This window comes from Rhinolophus ferrumequinum, chromosome 9, assembly GCF_004115265.2.
Source record: "Rhinolophus ferrumequinum isolate MPI-CBG mRhiFer1 chromosome 9, mRhiFer1_v1.p, whole genome shotgun sequence".
Classification (NCBI taxonomy): Eukaryota; Metazoa; Chordata; class Mammalia; order Chiroptera; family Rhinolophidae; genus Rhinolophus; species Rhinolophus ferrumequinum.
Window position 1 is genome coordinate 4,097,911 of NC_046292.1, and position 24,468 is coordinate 4,122,378.

A 24,468-nucleotide genomic window follows, 5' to 3' on the forward strand; every position below is an offset into this window, starting at 1 on the left:
ATGATACGATACAATACAATACAATACATGGACTTATATAATATTATATAATATAATATAAGACCAAGTCTTATATTAATTTTTGCTCCAAAAGACTCATTAGAGCTGATTGTCTGGCTAGGTCTTATTTTCGGGGAAATACGGTACGTATAGGAAAAAATATAGGACATACAGGGTTCGGTACTATCCACGGTTTCAGGCACCACTGGTAGTCTTGGAATGCAGCCCCCGTGGATGAGGGGAGTTGGGGGGACTACCGTAACTCAAAGCTGTATGAAGAAATAAAAATCTCAGTAAGGTAAATACTTGGGCTTACAAGAGCTAGTACTATTGTAAAAACGGTTTGTAACACCACTTTCTGTTTTCTGCATGATGTAAGAGACTTAAATCTTGCAGAAATATTAGTCTAAAAGCTGGTCTAGTTCACCTAGTGAGTGTTGATATTTTGGGTCTGAGTGAAGCTGAAAAAAAAAAAAATAAATAAATAAAATAAATAAATAAAATAAAAGCTGGTCTTATTTTAACTTTGCTCTGTAACTTCACATTTTGTTTTCTATATCATTTAAGAGACTGATGCATTATAAAAAACAAGTATTAGTTTATTGTTTGGACACAATGTATAAAGATGTGATGATTCCATGACATCAAACAAAAGAGGTGAGACAGAACTGTAAAGGAAGGGAGTTTTTTTATGTTACTGAAGTTAAGCTGGTATAAATTCAAATTAGAGTTTTATAACTTTAGGATATTGAATGTAATTTAAGATGTTAAATGTAACCACAAAGAAAACAGTTATAAAATACATGAAAGGAAATGAGAATGGAATTGAAATGTTTCACTACAAAAAAATCAGCTAAACAGAATGGACAGTAATGTGGGAAATGAGGGGAAAAAAGCTATAAGGTACATAGCAAAGTGGCAGAAATAAGGGTCTCTAATCAGTAATTACTTTAAATGTCAATGGATTAGATTCTCCATTCAAAAGGCAGATACTGGCAGGATAGATTTTAAAAAATAACCTGCTATATGCTATTTATGAGAGACCTGCTTTAGATCCAAAGATACAAATAATTTAAAAGTGAAAGGATGAAAAAAGACATTGCTTGCAAATAGTAACCAATGGCAGGATGGCTATACTAGTATCAGACCAAGTAGACCTTAAATCAGAAAAGGTTACAAGACACAAAGGACATGATATATTAATAAAAGGTTCAACAGAGCAAGAAGATATGACAGTTATACACATTTACATACCTAATGACAGACCATCAAAATATATGAAGCAGAAATGGACAGAATTGAAGGGAGAAATTGTATCACACTAATACTTGGAGACTTCAATATCCCACTTTCAATGGACAGAACCAGACAGAAGGTAAGAAAGGAAATAGAGGACTTGAACAACACAATAAATCCACTAAATCTAACAGATATATACAGAACACTCTACTCAACAACAACACACACACACACATTCTTCTCAAGGGCACATGGGACATTACATTAAGACGGTATGTTAAGTCATAAATTAAGTCTCGGAAGCGGCCAGTTAGTTCAGTTGGTTAGAGCACAGTGCACTTAACAACAAAGTTGCTGGTTCGATCGCTGCATGGGCCACTGTGAGCTGCACCCTCCACCACTAGATTGAAACAACTACTTGACTTGGAACTGATGGGTCCTGGAAAAAACACTTAAAATTAATAAAAGTTTAAAAAATAATTAATTAATTAAGTCTCAACAGGTTTAAAAATAAAGAAATCATACAAAGTATCTTCTCAAACTACATAATGGGATGAAGTTAGAAATCAGCAACATGGGCCGGCCCTGTGGCTCAGGCGGTTAGAGCTCCGTGCTCCTAACTCCGAAGGATGCCGGTTCAATTCCCACATGGGCCAGTGCACTCTCAACCACAAGGTTGCCAGTTCGACTCCTGCAAGGGATGGTGGGCTGCGCCCCCTGCAACTAGCAACTGGACCTGGAGCTGAGCTGCACCCTCCACAACTAAGACTGAAAGGACAACAACTTGAATTGGAAAAAAAGGCAAATGGAGCTGGAGCTGAGCTGCACCCTCCACAACTAAGACTGAAAGGACAACAACTTGACTTGGAAAAAAAGTCCTGGAAGTATACACTGTTCCCCAATAAAGTCCTGTTCTCTTTAAAAAAAAAAAAAAAAAAAAAAAGAAATCAGCAACAGAAGGAAAACTGAAAAATTCCCAAATCTGTGGAAACTGAATTATACGTTCTTAAACAACCAATGGATCAAAGAAGAAATCATAAGGAAAATTAGGAAATACTTAGAAACAAATGAAAATAAACAAAACAGACCAAAACTTACGGGATGCAGTGAAAGCAGTGCTAAAGGCAACATTATAGCCGTAGATGTCTACAGTAAAACACTCCAAATATTGAGATCTTGAGAAAGATCTCAAATCAACAGCTTAACTTTACAACTTAACGAATTAGAAAAAAAAGGAACAAATTAAACTTAGAGCTAGTAGAAGGAAATAATAAAGATTAGAGCAGAGATAAATGAAATCAAGAATAGGAAAATAGAGAAAATTAATGAAACCAAAAGTTGGTTCTTCAGATAGATCAACAAAAGTGACAAAACCTTAGCTAGACAAAGGGAAGAAAGATTCAAAATTTTAAACTCAGAAATAAAAGTGGGATATCACTACTGACTCTATAGAAATGAAAAAGATTACATAAACAGTTTATAAATAAACTACTAGACTTATAACCAAAACCAGCATTCACCCCCACTCCTCAGATGCAAGTACTTTCAAATCTTTTAGCATTTTTTCCTCATTTGTATTTCCAAATAATATAATTATACAGTTAGCTTTCCATTTCCTTGGTTTTCACATCCATGGATTTAACCAACTGTGAATCAAAAAATATGACTATGTAAATACAGTCCAAAGCCGAACCAAACAGTATACTATGATTACCTTTCTTTGCTTGCACAACTTTTTATTTTTCCTGGAGCTAACAACCGCCTCATTTTCTTTTTCTTCTTTTTTTCTTTGTGTTTTAAGCCTCAGAATACAATTTTTCAGAAATCCTTTATGTCCACTGCTCTTAACCATCACGGGCCGGCCTCGTTTTCATTTGTTTTAGTTTCCTATGTATCACAGGGCCTTCTTCAACTCCTCATAGTACACTCCTTACAGCGAAGGCTTTTAATAGTCCTCTCAATACAAAAATATCAGTCCCACGTTTGTTTTCCCAAGAGGCGCTCCTCGCAGAGCTCTCCGCACTGCACCGGTCAGATGTTAGGCCCACTGGACAAACTTCATCCTAGGATTTCCCGTCTCTATCTTCCAGCGTATCTCCTGGGTTGGACCCCTTTTCTGTATCATATGCCTTTCTCTGTTTTGGTTTTCTTTATTTTGGTGGAGTTCAATCTCCAGTAGTTTCCTTTACAAAGGGTGGTTAGGAAGAAACATTTTTTTACACTGTGTATCTCTCAAAATGTTCTTATATCCTGGCTGTACACTTGATAAATAGTTGGCTGAGTATAGAATTCTAGCTTGGAAATAATTTTTCCTTTTCCTCAGGATTTTTACTGTATTGCTCCATTGTCTTGTAGTTTGTAGCACTACTGGTGACATATCTACTGTCATTCCGATTTCCAATCCCTTGTGACCTGTTTGGAAACTTTTAGGACTCCCTCTTTAAACTGTGACTTCCCTTAGCATGGGTCTTCCATCTCATCCTCCGAGCTAGTTACTTGATTGGCTTTTTAAAAATAGTCTCTTATTTTTTAATTCTTGACAAATTTTCTCATATTGTTTAATGTCTCCCCCTTTATTTTACTTTATTTAATGTCTTAAGAATTGATATTCTAATTTTTAAGTTGTACTTTTGTAGATATCCTCATCTTTATCTTCCATTCCTTCTATAGCATTTTTTTTTAACTTATCTTTTAATTTCCAAGAGTTCCTTCTTTTTCTATTTCTTCTTAAAGCATAGCCTTGTTCTTATTTCTTACATGTCCTCTCTGAGGACCATCTAGTTTCAAACTCCCTGCACTGTCTGCTTTCTTCCAGTCTCCCCTTGCTGTCTGCATGGTCTCACAATTTCACGCCGGAGCCTTCCAACATGATGTTCTCTGCCAATCGATTTACACGGAACGGTAAGATACCACGGAGCTGTCTGGAAGCTCTGTACGTGTGAGAAGCCCCTCTCACCTGATGAGCTTCTCTGGGAAATGCCTGGGAGGGGACCTGGAAGTTTCCTGTGGTAGTTCTTCCTCTTTGATGGATTAGTTCCTTCAGGGAAGAGCCCAGAGAATAAATGGAAGAAGGGGGAAGTATCTCCCTGCAGGGTGTGAACTCCCACATTTTCTCTGCTTTTTTTGGGGGGGGTAGAGGTTCCACTCTCTCCCTCCACGTGTCTGTATCTGTGTCTAGGTTCTGAAGACTCTGGTTCACTTTCTCCAGGGAGTAAACCTCCTGCTTCCAGGATGGGTGGGCTAAGGCATCTCATCTCATCAGCGCTGAGAACTATCATTAAAAAGGAAAAAAAACCTTTGCCAATCTGGTAGACAAAAAAAGGGAACCATGTTTTTAACTTGCACTTGTTTGTCTCCTAGTGAGGGTGAACAGTTTTCCATATATTGATTTGCATTTTAGATTTCTTCTTTTATGAAATAACCTATTTGTTTCCTTTGCATTGTTTTCCTATGAGGGTATTCATCTTTTTCTTTTTGATTTCCAAGAGTTCTTTGTATGTATTAGAAATATGAATCTTTTATCAAATAAATATATTGCTGGTTACTTTTGGGTCTTTTGTTTATGATTTTTATTTTTTTAGGTTTTAGGTTTTTTTCCTTTAATAAGCACAGAAGTTTCTCATTTTTACAAAATCAAAGCTATCAATTGTGTCTTTTCTGATTTCTGCTGTGGCATCATGCTTAGAAAAGTCTCCTGACTCCAATTTCATCATATTTGCTTCCCTTAAATAATTAAGCAATTGAAAAAGTCGCTCTATTTTCATTTATTTAAATTCTAGTGAAGGAGACCCTCTCCGGAATCAATGTGACAGCATATATTCAGAGTACACTGCCACTCTGCTTTCATTTTCCATCTTCATTTAACAAAGTAACCTGTGAAGAACATCAGTGTCTGAACCACGATTGTATCGGGCAGGACAGGCTAGGTCAGTGGTCTTACAAACGCCTGCGGCCCCCTGGGAACCCGAGACCCTTTCAGGGTCCACAGGTCAAAACTACTTTCATAATAAAACGAAGCTGTTTTTGGCCTTTTCCTCATTTTCTCCTGAGTGTACAGTGGGCCACATTACGTGTGATGACATCACTATTCCGATGGATAATGGAATGCGTACTTGTGTATTATGCTTTCCAGAAATTTCAAAGATGGTAGTTTTAGGGTATAAAAATGAGTTTTTAGAGATGAACTCAATTGGTGGTCAGTTCTTTGACTGTGTACCTACCAGTTCTCTTTCTTCACATCTGCTGTGACATCCGTATAAAATAGATATAATATCTAAATATGTAATGTCATTATTTTTCATTATATTTTGAACTCCTTAAGTTTTCCTTGCGCTTATACTGAAATACAAGTACATTCTGTACCTTGTTTTACAACATTTTATCAATTACCCAGTTTTAATTTCTAATTATATATTGTTAGCTATAACCCATGTAAACAAAAGCTCTTTGGGGTCCTCAATAATTTAAAAATGTACAGGGGTCCTGACATCAAAAAGCCTGAGAATTGCTAGGTTAGAGAATCCTGGGGTAAGACGCAATCCAACAATTCTGAAAGTTCATTTCTCCCTCACTTTACACGTTCACCTCACGTCAGCAGGTAGTTAGCGTGACAATGACCTCAGGCTCCAGCTGACAGACCAGCCACCCTTTGGAACCACCGTCAGTCACCGAGGCAGAGGGAAGAGCATGAGATCCTTGGGCTCACACTGGCATTTAAACACCTCAGCCTGAGCACGACACACATCACTTCCACTCATCACTGGTCGGAACCAGTCACGGGGCCTCATTCAGCCACTAGGGGACCAGAAGTGCATTCCACCACGCGTGGGCAAGCGAGGAACGAATGCTCGGTATACTACGCTTCACCACAGCGATGCTTTTTAGCTCAACATTTTGAAGCCCCAGCAGAGCACAAAACGTCTTAAGGACACCTCAGACTTACACTCACTTCAGGAACAGTAAAGCCACCAGGAAGCTACCATTTCGAGTTCAGACTTCTAGGCTTATCTTCCGGGGATGCCAACAACATGGATACAAGGAAACACTTTGGTTAGTGTTGCTCAAGCAGTAGTTTGCCGTAATCAAAAGTGTCTTGACGCTGATGGGAACCACTTTGAGCACCTCTTGTCATTGCAAAAGTCAAAGGTGACTTGTATTCATCGTTTGTTATCGGTATATATTGAGTATTGTAATTTTAATACAGTTTCCCTTTCTTACAATGTGTACACATTTTTTTGGCACGCTCTGCTCTGTATATTGCTGTATTTCAGAAACGAAGTCTCCACAAACTATATTCTATTGGGTTTTGGGACGTTTGCCTAATTACCACAATTGAAGATTCATTACTGTCCATATGTTCAATGACAATCTGATTGAAATAAACTGTATCAGCTAATAAAAACCTATACTTTTTTATGATACTTGATACTCGTACTAAAATTCAAAGGGAAAAACAGATTTCAGAGCTAATTAACACCGAGACAGCATGGGTGCTTAGTGCTGAGTAAGAGCTGTTTCATGAAGAGAAAGGGTTCAAGATGATTTGGTGTCACCGAGTAGATAGTGATTATACTAAGAGAGGAAGCCAGTCCCTTATCAGGCACTAAAACGCAACCACTGAGCTGGACGTGGAGAAACGTCCTACTTGGTTTTGTGAAGGTTCCCACTACCGTCTGAAGCTCCGCACCATGAAACTGCACCCCGCACAGCGCTGCCATCTTCTGGTGGCGTTTTCTCTGCTCAGCACAGCCTTCTAGGCTTTTCCGGTGACGGGGACCCATCTTTGGCGGGTCTGAAAATAAGTTCCTGTACGTGGGGTTCATCGGCCAACTGTAACAGGCCCCGACAATATACATGGGATATGGTGCAGCCGGGACTAGCTCATTCTGCCTGACCCATCTTTGCAAGGAGTATCTCAACAGAATGTCTATCGTAAAAATTCAGCTCTAACAAAAGAAAAAAACTGTGAAACAATAAATCGAATCCACCTGAAACTCACTGACTTTTACAAATATCACTGGTGCTAGAATAAAAGATGATTAAACAAGTAACGTTTTCCCACTGCAATAAAGAATCACGAGAGGAAGGTGATCAATACCTGCGAGACAAAGGACAGGCCCAGCAGGAAAAGCCACGCTTTTGTCTCCCAGCACCGAGTCCCCACAGGCCTTGGCTGGCTTGCCATGAGCGGAAAGCCATGTGTTTGAATTTGCTCTCTTCCTCTGGTGTCTGACTTTAAACCATTTTCAAATGTGAACATTTAGATTTTTCCAAACTGACAGTTGATAAACTCCTTCGAACACATTCCTCCAGGATGATTCGTTGCCAGAACTGCAACACGAGTATGGCGTCACCACCTCTCACTTCAACTCAGAGCCTGTGAGAAATGCCACCCTGCTCTAAGCCTTACAGGAGGCACAAAAGACAAAGAATTAGTCCCTGCCCTCAGGAGATTATAAACGAGGTGCACGGGTTTCCCCTAAAAACCCACCCACACGGATTTAACTAAACAATATAAAAGAGAAATGCAGAAATAACTTCAGGGCAGTCAGAATGCAACAGAGGGCGCATCCCCGTGTAAACGGGGATGCAAAAGGTCGATTTTGATTTGCGAAGGTGTCCAAGACAGGCTGCGCCATCTCAGGGGAAAAGGACACCCTCAGGAGAGGAGTGTTCAGTAGGCAGGAAGTAGGCAAGAAATTAATCTGGCCATCCATCCACCAGCTCATTCATTCAGCAAACATCTGGTAAGTAGCACACGGTGTGAGGGATGGAAAGCGACCCCGCCATGATCTCTGACCACATAGCGCTTCCTTTGCAGAAGAAGAAGGCAGAGCATCACCACAAAGTAGGTAGAAAGTATATAAAACATCTCATTTATAGGGACTTTAAAAAAGGAGCTGAGAGCTTGACCCTTACCCAGTAAACAGCAGGCACGCACAAAAGGTTTCTGGGTAGGGAAATAATTAAGGAAAGAATGGGATCAGTACGGTTTGCTAATAGTGATCTGGTACAGCTTGACTAAAACTGACAAAAACCAAAACCAAAGAGACCTGAAGACGACGAGAGCAGAGCAGGGTTGGGACTACGTGGGCCCGGGCAGCAGCCTGGAAGCTGAGAAGGAAATGAAGGGATCAGAGAGAAATGGAATGAGAGGATTTGTGGACGGGGTGATGGTCCATGGGACAATCCAAAGGGGCTCAATACTACATGGAGGAGAAAAACCAAAGAGCATTCCAGTTTGGGGCGGAGGCAAGGGTGAGGGAGGAACGGAGGCAGTCGGGCTTTGGGAGAAGCTGAATTTGAACACCCAAAGACATTGCCCAAGGCAGAGACAGATGCCGGCCGAGGGAACCACGCTGCGGCGGGCCAGACCGGGGCAGAGTCCCAGAGGACTCAGAAAGAGCACCTGGCAGGGAGAAAAAGGAGAACCAGGAGAATCGCAGGGGATTTCAAGGTTGTCAGTGGTGTCACAAATACATTTGTACAGATTTACAGCTAACAAAATACTGCCACTGAGGTTTCCTCGTCTAATACTTTAATACTCACAAAACGTCTTCAGGTTGGTATTAGAACCCCCATTTTGCAGATAAAAACAGGGAGGGCAAAAAGATGAAATGACTTGTCTAAGACGGAGAAGGCGTTTACCTGAGTATGAACCCCTGACCCAAACGCTGGCGAAATTCAGAACTGGTGTAGCCTGGCTCAGTGAACTTTGGCTCATAAAATGGATACCTTTACAAAGTGAAAGGCAAACGACAGAGAGACACCAGCTATTTACAATACATCTGTCAGACAAAGGACTCATCCAAATTATGTGCAAGAACTCCAAGAAATCAATATAAGCATTCCTTATTAACTTTTATGCTCACGACGCTAATAAAAATATACTGGCATTTACTTTCCATAATACGTCCATTACTATGCTAAGCACCTATACGCGTTCTTGCTTAATTCTCCCAACAGCCCTATGGCAATAAAATTATTGCCTGGATTTTACGGATAAAGAAACGGGCCCAGAGAGGTTACGTAACTTGCCCCAGATCAGGCTGCTAGAAAGTCAAACTCGAACATGTTTTCAAGGGCTTTGCTCCTGAAGCGTTGACCCCTTTCAAGCCCCATCACCATCTTTGGCCTTTCCAAATAATCACCAACAAACGCTCCGAGGAGCCTCACATCCGCTGCTGGGCCAGGTGCTTTCAGCGGCCCTTCTCTAACACTCCTGAGCAACACCACACCCCTCCTGACTCCAGGGTCACGGGTACACCCTACAGGTCCCACGGTTTTGGAAGCTGGCCGCCGAGCGCCATTTTAAGACTCTTCACTTTGGGAAGGTTGGCCCAAGAGAGAAACAATCACATCATGAATAAGTCAGAAAAGCAAAACAGGAGGATGTTGACTGAACAATTCCAAGTTTCTACAACTAAACGTCATTCAAAGGAATAACCTTTGAATCTTAAGTGAGTTCTTAGAAGGAAAAAACTTACAAAATCTACAGAGCCCATTACCCTCAAGATAAAATATAGGTTCAGAAAGCAGTAGGCAATCAGTCACAACAGAACGCTAAACATTAGAAAGGAAGAAAGCAGTGCCCACGTGGGACAGGGGGCAGAGGACCCCTGCCCTCCAGTGCCCATGTCTGTTGACCACAGCGTGTGAGCACCGATGGGCCCACGCAAGGAATTCTGATTCCAGCTCAGAGGTCATTCCAAGGGCTTAGGAAATATTTTCCTACCATAGTACAATTTTGTTTTCATTTCTCTTCCTAGTCATGTCCATATGTTTATTTGGTGCCCTTGAGACACAACTGTTTAAAAAAGAAAAGCCAGCATCTTAGAGAAAGGAGCTCAAGTTCCTTTCTGGGTCAAAACTAATGGTTTGGATCCTATCTACACATTAAGTGTTTGGCTTATTTTTCCCTAAAAGCCTGACCTTATACTTTCTCTCGTCCATGTCCATCTGTCATATCCCGCCCACTCGTGCAGACTTCTGTGGCTGATGTCTGTTGGCATTTTATGACTGAGGAATGTTCTGGCTCCTGCAAGCCAGGAAGGGAACACTGTGCACCGATAGCACACCGTCCAAGAGCCAAGCAGGACCCAGCCATCAGGCCATGCTCTCGGACGAGGTTCCACTACAAGCTGTGAGCTGCTTCGGGAAGTGAGGGCCTGAATGATGCATGGGCCGCAATATTCCCAATGGCCTTTTCATTTTGGGGGGTGCCCCCTTTCCAACATTTATGCCATTTTATTTATCTATTCTATATTTTACTCATCTGTTAGTTGTCTTAAATCCTTTCTTGAACAAGGTAGAATACGTAAAATTAAAAGGAAAGTTTAGTAAAAAAATAAACACTAACATGCTACGGCCGTGCAAAACATGCTGCTTGTGTATGCCCCATTATGTTTTTTTCCATTGTTTTATTACTGAACTCACAGCACATATAAAAGCTTTCAATTGAATTCGCTTTAAGAAAGCAAAAAAAGGAGGTATTTTGGTAGATAATGCAGAACTAGAGCATTAAAATTTCAAGAAGCAATTGCTTGAAATGCCCAAAGCAGAAAGGTAGTAACTAGCTTATGGTTCATTAACAAAAACACATTTTTAAATTTAACCTCACGCGTGTGCTGATCCCATTATGAGAGGACAGTGGAACTGGCTGGGCATCCGAGCAGCGCCCTCCCTACCCAGAGGCAAGACCACCGGAAGCCTCTCTGGCCCTGGCCTGGGCACCCTGCCCCCACGGGCAGTGCCGCTTTGTCCTCACTGACTGGCAGAACCTTTGCCTCTGATCAGTCCTCCCCTCCCTGCCTGGCCCCTTCCAAGCTCACAGCTCAGAACTACATCTTTGGGTCCCACTCTGCCTTTACCACAGACGCTTTCTGGACTATTCCATGCACCTTACGCCCACACTTACCACAAATTCTGGGAACCCCTCCCCTGCCCTCCAAGTCAAACATGACTTTGCAGGAAGCTGAGTGCTGAGAGATAAGTGTCTTTTGAAGAGAATTAACTTGGTGTTTCGAACAGAAAGAGCAAAGCAAAGCTTTGGGGCTTCATTACCTAATGCTAGCCGTAAGTTCTGGCGCTATGTTTTTCATTAGCACAGCAGACGGATAGCACATTTAGCCGAGATGTGCATGCATGTCTTTTTAAAAGAAGCAATACCTCATGCTTATCAAAATTCAAGAAATAACAATAAGTATTAAATGAATATCTACTTAGGCCACGCATTTTATATTCGCCCTCACTACACTGGAATACTCCGACATACAAATCCTGGCTCACAGGAAGTGCTTAATACATGATGTATTACCTGTCACCTACATTTCCACAAAGAAAACACAGAAAGACGAAAGGTTAAACCACTAGCCTAGAGGCACAAACTCCCAGGAGAGTAGAACCAGATTCGCATACAGGACTCTGGCTGCAGTCAGCCCTGCACTGCTTCCTCCTGTGCTCTCAGTAACTCCACGAAGTACTGTGCAGAGAATTAAACAGAGACCTTGAAGTGACTTGCTCAAGGTCACACAAGCCACAGTGTGGGCTGAGGCTCCGGCTCCTAATGAGCACACGCCTGCATGAGCCTTTGTTCACAGGACACTTTAGGAATGGGGCCATCTGGGTAAGTTGGGTTTTTGGACCCAAAGGCTTAACACTACTTACTCAGTGATCACAGCAGGGCCATAGTCGTAAATACCAAGCCTTGAACGTAATGCTGTAGATGGGAACTCACTGAACGAATGACCTTCTCAGACTCATCTGAACCAGCTCTAGAGGGACTGGGTGTGCACCTGGCTTAGCTGACCCCTTTGTACTCAATTTCTACAGACAGCCAATCCATCCTCACTGGGGGGCATTGGGTGACTTTGTTCCCCAGGTCAGTTCTGATGGAGAGAGTCACCCTTTCCTCCCATCTGCAGTCCAAACTTGAACGTTTAGCCCCACTCTGTGGTATGACCTACTGCCACAAAAACCCAGACAACCAAAAATTATGGAAAGAACAAGGTGCCTTATACCAGGGAAGGAACGAAAATGCAGGGACTTTGGGGAAACTTTTTACTGGTAGGTGTGATTCTATTTTCATAACTGCTATGGAAGGATGAAGATCCCACGACACTAACCTCCATTCACGTATTGCAAGAAATAAACCTTTTTACTTAAGTTAATTTTTTACTTAACAACTGTGTTTTATTTTTCAAGTGTGTAAAATCTGAAAAGGACATTGGCTCCTTTCAGGCTAAATCGACTGGGACCAGAGATCTTAAAGCTGGTTTATAAACACCGCGGAATGATACGTAGAAAAATGAAACTCTTTCAAAGGTAATTCAACATTGATAGGGTAGGAATTAGCGTCGATTACTTAGAAATACATTAGGTTTAACACATGCCAATTAAAATGTCTATAACATGTATAAAGATCAAGAAAATTTCACTCAGATTAACTGTTCAGGAATCCTTTCTCCAAATACATTTTGGAAAATCATCTCAGAAGTCTCAGATCAGTTAGATTTTAGGCCCCTGATGATACATCTGACTACACTGAGCCACAGGTGCCAATCAGGTTTCCGTGTGTCCAGGTAATGATAAATCACTCCTTCCCCTCAGTGTGTGGCAAGCAGACAAGGGCTCGACTCTGGAAACAGGAAATCCAGAACACTAGAGAGAGGACCATTAAAGATCACGTAAGTCTTGTTCATAGCAGAATTTGGTGGTCCAGCTGCCTGCTTTCCTCTCTGGAATACAAGTTAAGGGCTATTTTAAAATTTAAGACCTGGGAAGGGAGATGCTTAAGCTGATTTTTGACATTTCTAATTACTCCAATTGCTGCAACTATGTATTATGCTTGCAATTTTTAGATTTTTAAATAGAATTCCCTGGCTGTGCGTCAGGTTGCTTCCATTTGCGATTCCTAGGGGAAAGTCTCTGAACTTCCTGAACACTGAGAGTTTTGAAGATATTCTTTTGAAGGTAGTCCAAAATACTGGTGGGAAGAGCATCTCACCTCCTACGGTTATATTTGAATGGCTTCAAGCTGTACAGCCGACAGCAAACACATAAGCAGGTGTTATTATCTTCTTCCAACCACACGTGTAAGAATTAAGATTACTTCTACTTTTTCTCGAACTCTCCAACTAATTCATGTTGTTTTAACTCAGGCCGATTTCTGATTTCACAACAAATCCCATTAAATATCAAGTCCAGAGAGCACCTTCAAAACTGCTTTTATAGAATCCGCAGAGATAAAAATATGCACAGCACATCTTTTATAGCGAGTTTGTTGACACAGGCAACACAGGTAAACAAGAGGACATGTTTCATAGGGATTCCACCTATAGCTATAAACATGGGAAGTGCCTGTACTCACTGGGAGAACTAAAATGCTTCTTAAAGAAATATTTTTTGGTTCCCACCCATCAGACCAATAACAATGACAGGCCCCCAGCTTCCAGCCGTTTCAAGGTATACTTTTGACAAGTGTTTACCTAGGACTCTGGCCAAGCCTTTTATTACAGGTCTTTGGATTATTTGCAGTTGCTTAAGATTCAGTGACGCTAGTAAATGGGTCAGTTGTCTGCTCTATTCCTGATAACCCAGACTGACTACATACAAGTGATAAAACTGGCTGATTTCAGAAAAGCTGGCTTCATTTACTGCTTTGCTTCTAAGAACTGGAGAAAACTAGAGAATAACTAGCCAGACAGCTTCATTCAAAGGGAAAGAAACTAAAAGCCAAAGTGACTAACCCAAAGCCTACTGATGATTAGTTACAAGAACCTCCAGCTGCCCTCTGCTAGCCTAACATGATTTGCAATTCCCAAAAATATTTCATTGGATGTTTTCATAGTAAATAGCGGCTAACAGACTTGAAGGGTTCTTATGTGGGGTGCCCAAGAACACAGTCCCAGAACCAGCAGCTCTGTAGTCTGGGGACTGATACACTAGGGTGACAGGTACACTAGGGTGACAGCACAACGCAGAGGTGCACAGAGGTCAAGAGCCCAGGCTCCAGAGTCAGGCTGCCCGAGGCTGAATTCAGACTCTAGGCTTTTTAGTGGTGTGACTTTGGGCAACTTCCTTAATCTCTCTATGCCTGTTTCCTCAGCTATAAATCAAGAATTACCATAACGCCTACCTTAAGGGTTGGGGTGAGAATTTGAGATAACATAACATGCATTCCTTCAGCAAGTCCGCCTTGCACAAAGCAAGCACTCAAGGAGGTCAGCTGTCGTTAACATCATGCAAATCAACATTGACCACGCGTACTTGACCAGCTTTGCCCAGGACAGCCAAGCCTGAGTAGTTCTGATCACTGGACAACCTGAGAGATGGCATTAGGGGTGCCCTGGCAGGGGTGGGAAGACCGAATCCAGCAGCTTGGAGATAAACGATCCACCTTCTGATCTGACCTTGGAAACCTTCCTGACCTTCACATTGATCTCCACTGGCCGGGTCAACCAGGAGACTAACGGGGCCCCTACGAAGTGTGAGACTCTCTCTTATTATCTTTTATTCGGAGAAGCAGCAGGGTCTAAGCACTTGGTATGTGGAAAAGGGCGCGCACGCCGAGGCCGTGCTTGGGGCACCACTTCTTTCCTGGCTTTAGAGCCTCTTCCTAACCTGCAGCCTCCGAATTGAGACTGTATGTCTGGGAAGCTCTTCCTCCACCTTCTGGACAGCCGCTCAGGGCAAAGGAGGGCACAACATACGTGCCTCTGAGCCTGGGCTCACTTCAGAGGCCGGACGTCGCCATGGAAGACCCCGAGACCGGAGAGACCCCTGGGGAGGTTCCCGGTGGCTTTGACCTTGGTGCCTAAAACTCGGTCTCTCATCCTGCCGGCCGGGGGCAATGACACGGCTGCGCAGCCAGGACAGGTGTGCGAGGCGACTGCGGCACAGGTGCCGAGGGACGGGGAACCCCACTCCATCTCCGCCGCGGGAACCCTGTTCCCTCCTGTGGGTGCGGGGGGCTCTGGCCCTGTCTGGACACAGCGCACGCGGCGCGCTGGCCGCCGAGAGCAGGGGCAGAGGGCGGCGGGGGCACCCCCGGAGTAGGGGTCTGGGGGGCAGGGGCCGCCCGGTCGGCCGGCGGTCGCGCACGTCAGGCGGGGTCACGCGGCCTCCCCGCCGGCCCCGGCCGCCCATGGCGGGAAAGGGACAGTCGCCGCTAGCCCGGCCCTCCCGAATGACCGGGCCCGGCCTCAGCCCCGACGGCGTCCCGCCGCAGGCCTCACCTCCCTGCGCACGTTCAACAACGAGTAATAGTCTTCATTGTCCAGCTCCTCCTCGCTCAAGGCCGTCGCCATCTTCGCAACCTTTCACCCCGCCAAGCCCGTAAGACCGTGCTCAAGAGGGACCGGCGATCCCCAGCGCGGACGGCGCGGGCCGGCCCGGCTGCGCCACAGCGGCCCCTGGCGGCCCGGAGTCGCGCCGCAGCCGCCCGCGCCCCGTAGCAGCGCGCCTGCGCCCTGCGCCCCCGCGCGGCCGAGGGCGGGAGGCGGCGCCCCGGGCCTCTCCACGTGCTGCCCGCTTACCTAAGCCCCAGCCCGGCCACCCCAGGACTGTGCCGGGGCTGCAAAGAAAGACTTTGCAGTCATACCGGGGGTCGTCACCCTCTGCGGGACTCGGAGACAGGCCTGTGCAACAGCTCCCTGTCTCCCCGGCCGGCCCGCTGTGCGGAGTGTACCCCACCCCCAAAGAGCCCCACCCGGGGCCCGCACTGGGCAGGGCACCCGGGTGGGAGGCTCCTCAGGGAGGCCTCTGGCTGACTCGTTTTTTGCACAGGAAACCTGTAGGATGGGATTTGTAATTCCCGCCATTGTTCTTGGCCTTTTCTCTGGATCACCCAGAACCCTGATCAGAGGACAGGCCTCACTTATTTTTGTTTTCTGTCATTGCCCTATATTTAGGAGCACCCAACCCTTTTTTCCTGCTGCTTAAATGACAAGGCAATATCCATTTGGTTCCTAATATAATTGTCTCGGGCAGGCGTATGTACCTACGGTTCCTATCCCAGAGCGCTTCTCTTGTACATTTCTACCTTATAATTTAGTGGTAGAGTCTAATTGATTTCAACGTGGTGCCTGCTGTTTGGTGCATTATTAAAGATGTCTCGGTTACAGTCATCTAAATAATTTAAATGTCTTCAAAATGATGCAGTTCTCAAGACAGGATGGACAGCAGGGGCCCCCTGTCCTGGCCACCTGTGTGGTTCACGCTGACCTGTCCCCGTTCTCCATTACTTCCGAGGGCCGTTTTTCTTCCCTAACTAGCCGTCAGTTTAAAGCCATCCCCGACGCCCTTCCTAAACAGGCCTCCCGGGGACGCCCCAAGGGAAGCCCCAAACACCTGTCTGTAGATGTGAGAAGTTGATTTCTTTCTCTTCTAGCTTTTGGCCAGATGTGCGCCATCTGGGCCTGGGTATCGTGCCTTCCAAGTTGCCCAGCTCTCTTCTGCTCCTTTGGCATGAGGCACTTAGGTGTGCTGCGATGGGTTATTGTTGAGTCAGTGTGCAACAGACTGTCAGCCCCGGTTGTAAATTAAGAGCTATTTCCTTAGCTGTATGAGGCTTCCCCACAATAGCTTTCACAGACACTCATGTTCCATCAGCTATTCCAGCAGTTTTTTTTATGGTCTTTCCTTTTTTCTCCTTTGCAGAGCAGTGATTAGGGCTAAACTGCATGCTGACATTTGCTGGTCTTTAAGAATTTCTTACAGAGAGGCTGGGGAAAAAACTACAAAGTTGAGACATTCCTTTTTTCCTTAGGTTTGTAGACATTAATTGGGCCATAATGCTCAGTTGGGTAGAGAGAGTTCTTTGCCATCTTTCCTCTGCTTAGGAAAACACTGCCTCTAGGAATTACATAAACGGAACACAACATATGTTTCAGAACGCCCAGGACTGTGTTTCCATGATTGAGAATGACCTGGTTTTTATCACCACTCAAACAAAATAAATAGTGACTCAGGGAAGCTCTGCATTTGTCCTCTCTTGGGCCCACGATATTTTGTGCTGTGGGTACTTGGAGAGTGGTTGTGACAAATGGAAAATAAACTTAGATACACCACAAGCCTGAGAACATATTTACCTCAGAGGTTGGTTCCTTTGGTTTCTCCCCTCCACAAACCTTAATCTATGATGGGCAAAATAATGGAAACCAGGAGCAGTACAAATTTATAAGTGAACACACACATCCAGCAAACTACTCACGCCAGAGCAACTGACAAAACTCAGTCACATTAACTCACTGCCTTGCACTTTTGTTTTCTTTTTACTGGGTAAAGCCAGAAAGCAATTTGTAACTTAGCTGTAAAGCAAAGCCTGATATACTTACATAATATATTTATATAACTATATCTACCCGTGTGTGTATATATATTACATAGGTACATATAACTCATTAATTCTCTTATTTTTAAATAATAAATGTAAGGACATTTATCTATCATCATTCATATTCACAATGACCCCAGAACATTTGGCCTCCCAGCACGCCACTCAGGAAGTTGGCTCGGTTTAATGGCGGGGGCTCTTCTTCTAACGTGCAGAGTTAGGGTTGCTAGATACCCATGTATATTTGAATTTCAGATAAACGATGAAATTTTTTTTAGTATATGTATATGTGCCATGCAATATTAGTATCCTTATAGTAATGATTATTCATTGTTGATTTGAAATTCAAATTTAACTGGGCATCCTGTATTTTTATGTGCTATATCTGGTGACTCCAGCTGGAGACCCCTCAATCCTTCCTCTTTTCCTGAGTAGTACTCCTGAGAGAGGAGGTGAGCAGCCTGACCCAGACCCTTCTCCGGTTGGGGTGAATCCACACCCTTTCTTTATAATCCAAGAGGAAAAATCACCTACATTCTTTTCAGTATTTTCTTTGTCACTAAGTCCAGATTGGGATTTCGTGCTTGTTTGCCGTTCAAGCTTGTTCTCCCTTCCCTCCTGAACTCTGATAACCCTGTTAAGAAGAGTTAGGGGGTGGGTGGGGGGTGGGATTCTTAGCTGAAGAAAAGAAAAGAGAATTTGCAGGTACTCAAGAATTAGATTTTCTTGATGTTGTCTCCTCCGTTAGCATGTCAGTGACTTGTCACTGACCTCTTAAAACAAGATAATTGCAGAAGGCTTGAGTCACCCAGAGGGCCACACCTGCTCATGCTGCTGAGGTAGCCACCCAGAGAGGCTGAAGAGCTGACCCAAGAGGCAGCCTGGCGGGGCAGAGGAAGCAGTAGCGCAGGTGTAGACCAGAGGCCTCTGGATTCACCAGCTTTAGACCTCGTCATCCCAAGGAAGCAGGCATCTCGAAAATCTCCAATTCAGAGCTTCTGCCTTTGGCACTGAGCGTCTTACCAGCAGTGTCATCCACCATCGTGCCTGTGATACGAGTTTTCCCTGCTGTTTTTTGACTTGAGGTCCTTGGTCCTTCTGTGTTTATCCATCCTAATCCATCAGCTCCCAGCTGGGGTCCCGTTCCAATCTGCTTTTTCAGCCATTCAGTGATATCATAATCCTTTGACCTTTGGCTCTGTCCACCATCTCCACTCCGGGTTTGGTTTGTGTCCCTTATCTTCCTTTCTACACTCCTCCCAGGCTGTCAAGGGTAGCTGGGGAAAGTCTTGGAAAATACGCAGTTGATGCTATCGGACTTCAACTGGAGCCAGTGTTACTTGGCAGTCCTGTTATATTCACCTCTTATTAACACCCTGTAAACCCTCCCACAGTGTCTCTCAGCTTCTTTTTAAGGTTGAAGACATTATCCAGAAATGGGCATTGGCATTTTGGCAATTCACCAGAGAGAAGTGGTTTCTGTTCTGGTGGAACTCACACTCCATTGGGGAAGGGGTTGGGGTGGAGTGGGGGGCAGACAATAAAGCAGTTAGTTAATAAACAAGATAATTTCAGCTGCTCAGTGCTACGCGTACAAGTGAAATAACCCCCAATGATGTGATAGTGGAACGTCTCACCTGGAGGGAGGTCACGTTAAGTTGGTTGGTTATGGAAGACCTAGCTACCTGGAGAGGTAATTTTGAACTGAATGATGCGAAAGATCCAGTTTTGCAAGACTTCGAGGAAAAAGCTTCCGGTGCAGAGGCTGGGAGACAGGAGCAAGTTTGGTATGCTCCAGGAACACGGAGCTGGTGCAGGTGGGGGAGTGCTGCCGGAAGAGATTTTGGAGAAACTCAGCCGTGGCAGGTTCATGGCGGGCCTGAAAGGAGGTGGTCAGGAATTGAAATGTTATTCTGACCACAATAGGGAACCACTGATGGATTTTAATCAGGGAAGTAACATAGTTTGATTTTTTTTCTCCAAAAGGATCGTTCCAGGAAGCCCGGGTTAGAAGGAGTGAGAACGGAAGCATTCCCTTCAGGGCTCCCCCCTTAGAGGTTATTGCGGTGTTGCAGGGAAGAGAAGGTGGTGACTTGGGGATGGTCACACATAATACGTGTTGGACTGGGTCAGCAGGAACTACTGATAGATTGGGTCTGGGGGAATGGGGGAAAGAGGAATCAGGGGTTACTCCTGCATTTGGGCTTGAGCTACTAGGTAGTAAGGCCATTTATGGCGCTGAGGAAGGCTGGGGAACAGGCTGGCTTGGGAGAGGAGTAACCCAGAGTTCTGCTTTGAAGAAACAGAGCCAGGTCTTTGCTAGAACTCCACATGGAGAGAACGCCTGCTGTTTCTGCTTCCTTCACTGACTCTTTCATTCCTTGCAATCAGGTGCTCACCTCCATCATTTCCTTAACATTTCCTTCTCAAAGTTTCCTATGACTTCTTGAACCCCAAATCCAGTGGCATTTGTTTAATTGCCATCTGCCTGGACTCCAGGCAGTATTTCAGTGTTACCCACCTTTTCCGTTGTAACCTCTCCATCCTTCACTTTTTCTCTCTCTTAACTTCCATATTTCTCTGCATGGGTCCCCCTTTTGTCTTCCTCCTGCTGGCATTCAGGACTTTTTGTGACCTGGGTTCACATAGCTTTCAGCCTTCAGCCTTATATCCTTTGACTTTTTCACACGGAGTTTTGTTTCTAGCCAGGAAAAAAAAAACGAAATGGTTCTCTGAACATTCCTTGAACTTCTTTGTTCTTTATCCTGTGCTGCATCTTGAGTTTCCACGTAGGTCGTTGACCTTCAGCCTAAAAAACACCCTGTGGAATTTCTTTGAGTGTGAGTCTGCTGTTGGAGAACTCTTGGCTTTTGTTTATCTGAAAATGTCTCTATCTGCCTTCATTAATATTAAAGGATATTTTCTGAGGGCAGAGAAATTTACTTTGGCAGTTAGTTTGTTTCTCAGCACTTTGGCAATATCATTCCACTTCCTTTAGACTTTGGGTATTGCTGTTGTCAAGTGATTTTCTTGTCTCTTTTGGAAACCCCAATTACACACATTAGAGCTTCTCAGTAGATCCTGTATGCTTTTCATTCTCTCCTTTCTATCTTACTTCTTTTTGTCTCTATGACTTCTTTTTGGATAGTTCACTATGACTATCTTCCACTTCATTAATTCTCTCCTTTCCTAAATTTTTTTATTACTTTATTGAGGTATAGTTTGTCTACAATCTAATGCACATATTTAAAGTGAACAAATTTATGAGTTTTGACACATGTATACACCAATGAATCCGTTACTGTAATTAAAATAATGAACTTTTCTATCAACCCCCAAAGTTTCCTCATGCGCTTCTATAATCTCTCTCTGTTTACTCCAATCTCTAGGTAAACACCAATCCACTCTCTATCATTATCAAACTATCATAGGTTAGTTTGCATTTTCTAGAATTTTATGTACGGGATCATCCAGCCTGCTCCACAGCTGTCATCCTGCGTCTTTGCTATACTACCACTGTTGGAAGACCCTTTTCTTCTCTCCAGTGTTGACACCCCTGCTTCCTGAGTGCCCTGTTTCCTATTTTTTATTTTAGTAGATTGTTTTGATGGAGCAAATCTCCCCACATTTTTGTGAGAACTTGGATGCCCATTTCCATCTTTATATTTGATAACTAGTTTGATAGGTAGATGTTTTGGTTGGGCATAAAAGTCTAGGTCCCAAAAAATTTTCATCAGACGTTTGACGGCATTGTTTTACCATCTTTAGTTCCCGGTGTTACTAATCATAAGACTGATTCTATTCAAATTCCTGAGGCTTTGTAACTGTCTTGTTTATTGTTTTCCATTGTTTGGCAATACTGTTTTTATTCCTGGTGTTCTGAAATTCCATGATGATGTACCTTGTTGGAGTCTTTTCAAATTATTATGTTGTACATTCTATGGGCTCTTATCAACTAGGAAACTTCTGTCCATCAGTTCTGGAGGAATTTATTTTACTGTGTTATAATTTAATTCCCTTGGTTTTCTTGGTTTGTTGTTCTTACTAGAACTCTGTTTATTGTGATGTTTGACCTCCTCAACTGATTCTGCATTCTCCACTGTCCTTCTTCTCCTCCTCCTCCTCCTCCTCCTTCTTCTTCTTCTTCTTTTTCTTCTTCTCCTTCTTCTTCTTCCTCTTCTTCTTCTTCTTCTTCTTCTTCTTCTTCTTCTTCTTCTTCTTCTTCTTCTTCTTCTTCTTCTTCTTCTTTTTCTCTCTCTCTTTTTTTGTATTTGTAGTCTTTGTTGGAGATCTCAACTATATTTACCATTCCTTTTATTGATTTAACAAAATCTGTAATAATATTTTAAAGTTTTCCAGAATTCTTTCTTATTCTCTGATTTTCTTCCTTATTTAAAATAGTTTCATGGATGCAATATGTTCTTTCATATCGCTGAGGATGTGCTTAGATTTTATTGCACTCCCTCACTGTTTCTGTTCCTTCCTAGCTATATTTTTCCTGTTGTGTTTTGGCCTGTGTGTGTGTGTGTGTGTGTGTGTGTGAGAGAGAGAGAGAGAGAGAGAGAGAGAGAGAGAGAGAGAGAGAGAGAGAGAGAGAGAGAGAGTACCCTCGTAGCTCTAGTGATCCTTTGCTATCTATTCCTAGGAGCTCAATGTACATATTCAGGGCTAGTCTTCTGATAGGCCTCTTGGCAAGTTGTCAAGTAAGGTCCCCTCATGTCAGACCTGTAGGGTCAGTTTTCCCTGAGAGGAATCCTTCTTTTTTCTTCCCAGAATAGGTTAAAGCCATGCAGGGAAGGGGTAGGGGATAGCATTTCAGCACCAAGACATTCACAAAATTCCCATTTTCAGTACAACCTCTGGTGTCTAGCAATGCTCTGCTGCGTAGACTCCAAAGCTTTGTTTTGTTGTTGAGCCTCACCTGATAATAAACCTCCTATAGGGGAGGGACGGTGTAGTTACCTGGCTGGGTAGATTGGGGGGGCGTGATCTGGGCTCATCACTGTTCTTCATATAGATTATCCACATCCCTGCCCTATCTCCAATTCCTGACTGAACCACTTCTGGATTCTGCAGCACAAACCGGTCCACTTTCCAGTTTCCTCCCATACTCCCCAGGCATTTAGCAGAGTGAAGACAGCTGTAACCTAAATTGTTTTTTCAAGGGCCCCTCTAGTTTACATTTTCCAAAATTTTGTTGACATTGTTTATCTCCTCTCCCATTCATTTTGTCCACATGCATTCATACCTGTGTAATTCCTTTATTATCATTTTGAAAGGGGTTCTGGAGGGAGCAAAGACCAACTCTTGCATGTGTTTTGTCAGGTTTAATGTAAGTCTTTTTGTACAACACAGTGTCATGGCACTTACCCATTGGCACCACTTATATTCCACTGACAAATTTCCATCACTTACACATTTATTTCCTCTATTAGATCATAAGCTCCTTGAGGCAAGTGCTTGAAGCAGTTTGTGTTTGTACTTCCAACAGCATTGTGTGCCTGACATATGAGTACCTAAGGCACATGCATGTATTTAATGTATGCTAAAAGTGAGGAGAAGAGAGAGAGAGAGCGGGAAACAGAAGATGATGCAAGGGGAGGAGCAGAGAGGTGTTTGTATCCACTGATAGGCAGAGGAACAGAGTTCAGGTTGGACATCGAGGAGAGAAGTGCAAGGAAAGCCTGAAGTCTTCCTGACTTGGGGCAGATCAGCCTCTCTCCTTAGGAAGCGCATGACTCTACAATTTGATAAGCTGCCCGCATCCCTCCCCCATCCAATGGGAATCCTGAGATGAGACAAGTGAAAGTGACTGTCGCACAGGGCGGTTGAGTGCGGACCTGCCTTGACCACTGAGTCAGGCCAGGTTTGAAGAAATGGCTTCTTTTGAATTACGTGCCAATTAAACGAAAAACCTCTGAGTTTTTTTGTTGTTTTTCTTGTTTTGATTTGTTCTAATTCATTTTTACGTGTGTGTTTGAAACAATAAGAAGTTTATTATCTAATAGAACAACAGTCCCAAAGCCAGGTGATACTGGAAGTGGATAGGTCAGCCACTCAACCACGTCATCAAGGAGGAAAGTTCTTTCCTTGTTGCCTCCTTCCATTCTTGGGACTTGTGTCTGCTTAGACTGACTTGGTGGCTGCTGCAGCTCATTTAAAAATTATATACACAAGTCAGGGAGCGCAGCCCACCATCTCTTGCGGGAGTCGAACCGGCAACCTTCTGGTTGAGAGGATGTGCTCCAACAAACTGAGCCGTCTGGCACTGGCCCATGTGGGAATCGAACTGGCAGCCTTTGGCATTAGGAACACGGACTCCAACCACCTGAGCCACCAGGCCGACCCCACGAGTATGTTATCTTACAAAAATATCAGGAGTCCTTGGAGGAAGGGGCAAGGAGGAGGCGTTTAGTAGGTACAGAGTTTCAGTTTTGAAGATGGAAAGAGTTCTGGGGATTGGTTGCACAACAATGTACTTAGCACCATTGAGCTATACACTTAAAAATAGTTGAGATGATCATTTTTATATTATGGGTATTTTATCACAATTAAAAAAAAATTAGGCTGGGAATCTTGACCTCTTAACTTTGGATGGCTTTTGAATTCAGAGACTGATCTCACTGTCATCTAGAAACAAAATTGTTACCCCTCGTCAGGGAATGAAAGTTCTAGAACTCAGCACCATCACCACTGCTTACGGCCACACCTGACACAGAGCGAGGACTCGTAGCTTGCATGTCTCGATGGGTTTTCAACTTGAGGGAAACACAGATTCAGTTGTAGACAGCAGATGGCTGAGGACTTCCTTCTTCAGTATTGAAGCGAAAGACACTTCTAGAAAGGCCAGAACCGTGTTTCCCACCTCAGTGCTATTAACATTTGGTGCCAGATAA

The 24,468-nt window shown here is 43.6% G+C and overlaps 1 protein-coding gene and 2 non-coding genes across 3 annotated transcripts in view; 1 reads left to right on the top strand and 2 right to left on the bottom strand.

Moving 5' to 3' along the window:
- Nucleotides 1-15,603, bottom strand: part of DNAJC11 (DnaJ heat shock protein family (Hsp40) member C11) — a 59,604-nt gene extending 44,001 nt beyond the window's left edge. Inside the window, exon 1 of the mRNA XM_033113601.1 lies at nt 15,474-15,603. Within this exon, the coding sequence (XP_032969492.1) occupies nt 15,474-15,545 (72 nt within the window). The 5' untranslated portion in view covers nt 15,546-15,603. The remainder of the gene's footprint in view (nt 1-15,473) is intronic.
- LOC117027862 (small nucleolar RNA SNORD56) lies at nt 407-459 on the top strand. Its single transcript, XR_004423991.1, has one exon. It is a non-coding gene; the product is annotated as a small nucleolar RNA SNORD56 (small nucleolar RNA).
- Nucleotides 3,039-3,099, bottom strand: LOC117027879 (small nucleolar RNA SNORD75). The gene has a single exon (XR_004424006.1). It is a non-coding gene; the product is annotated as a small nucleolar RNA SNORD75 (small nucleolar RNA).
- Nucleotides 15,604-24,468: the final 8,865 nt, after the last annotated feature.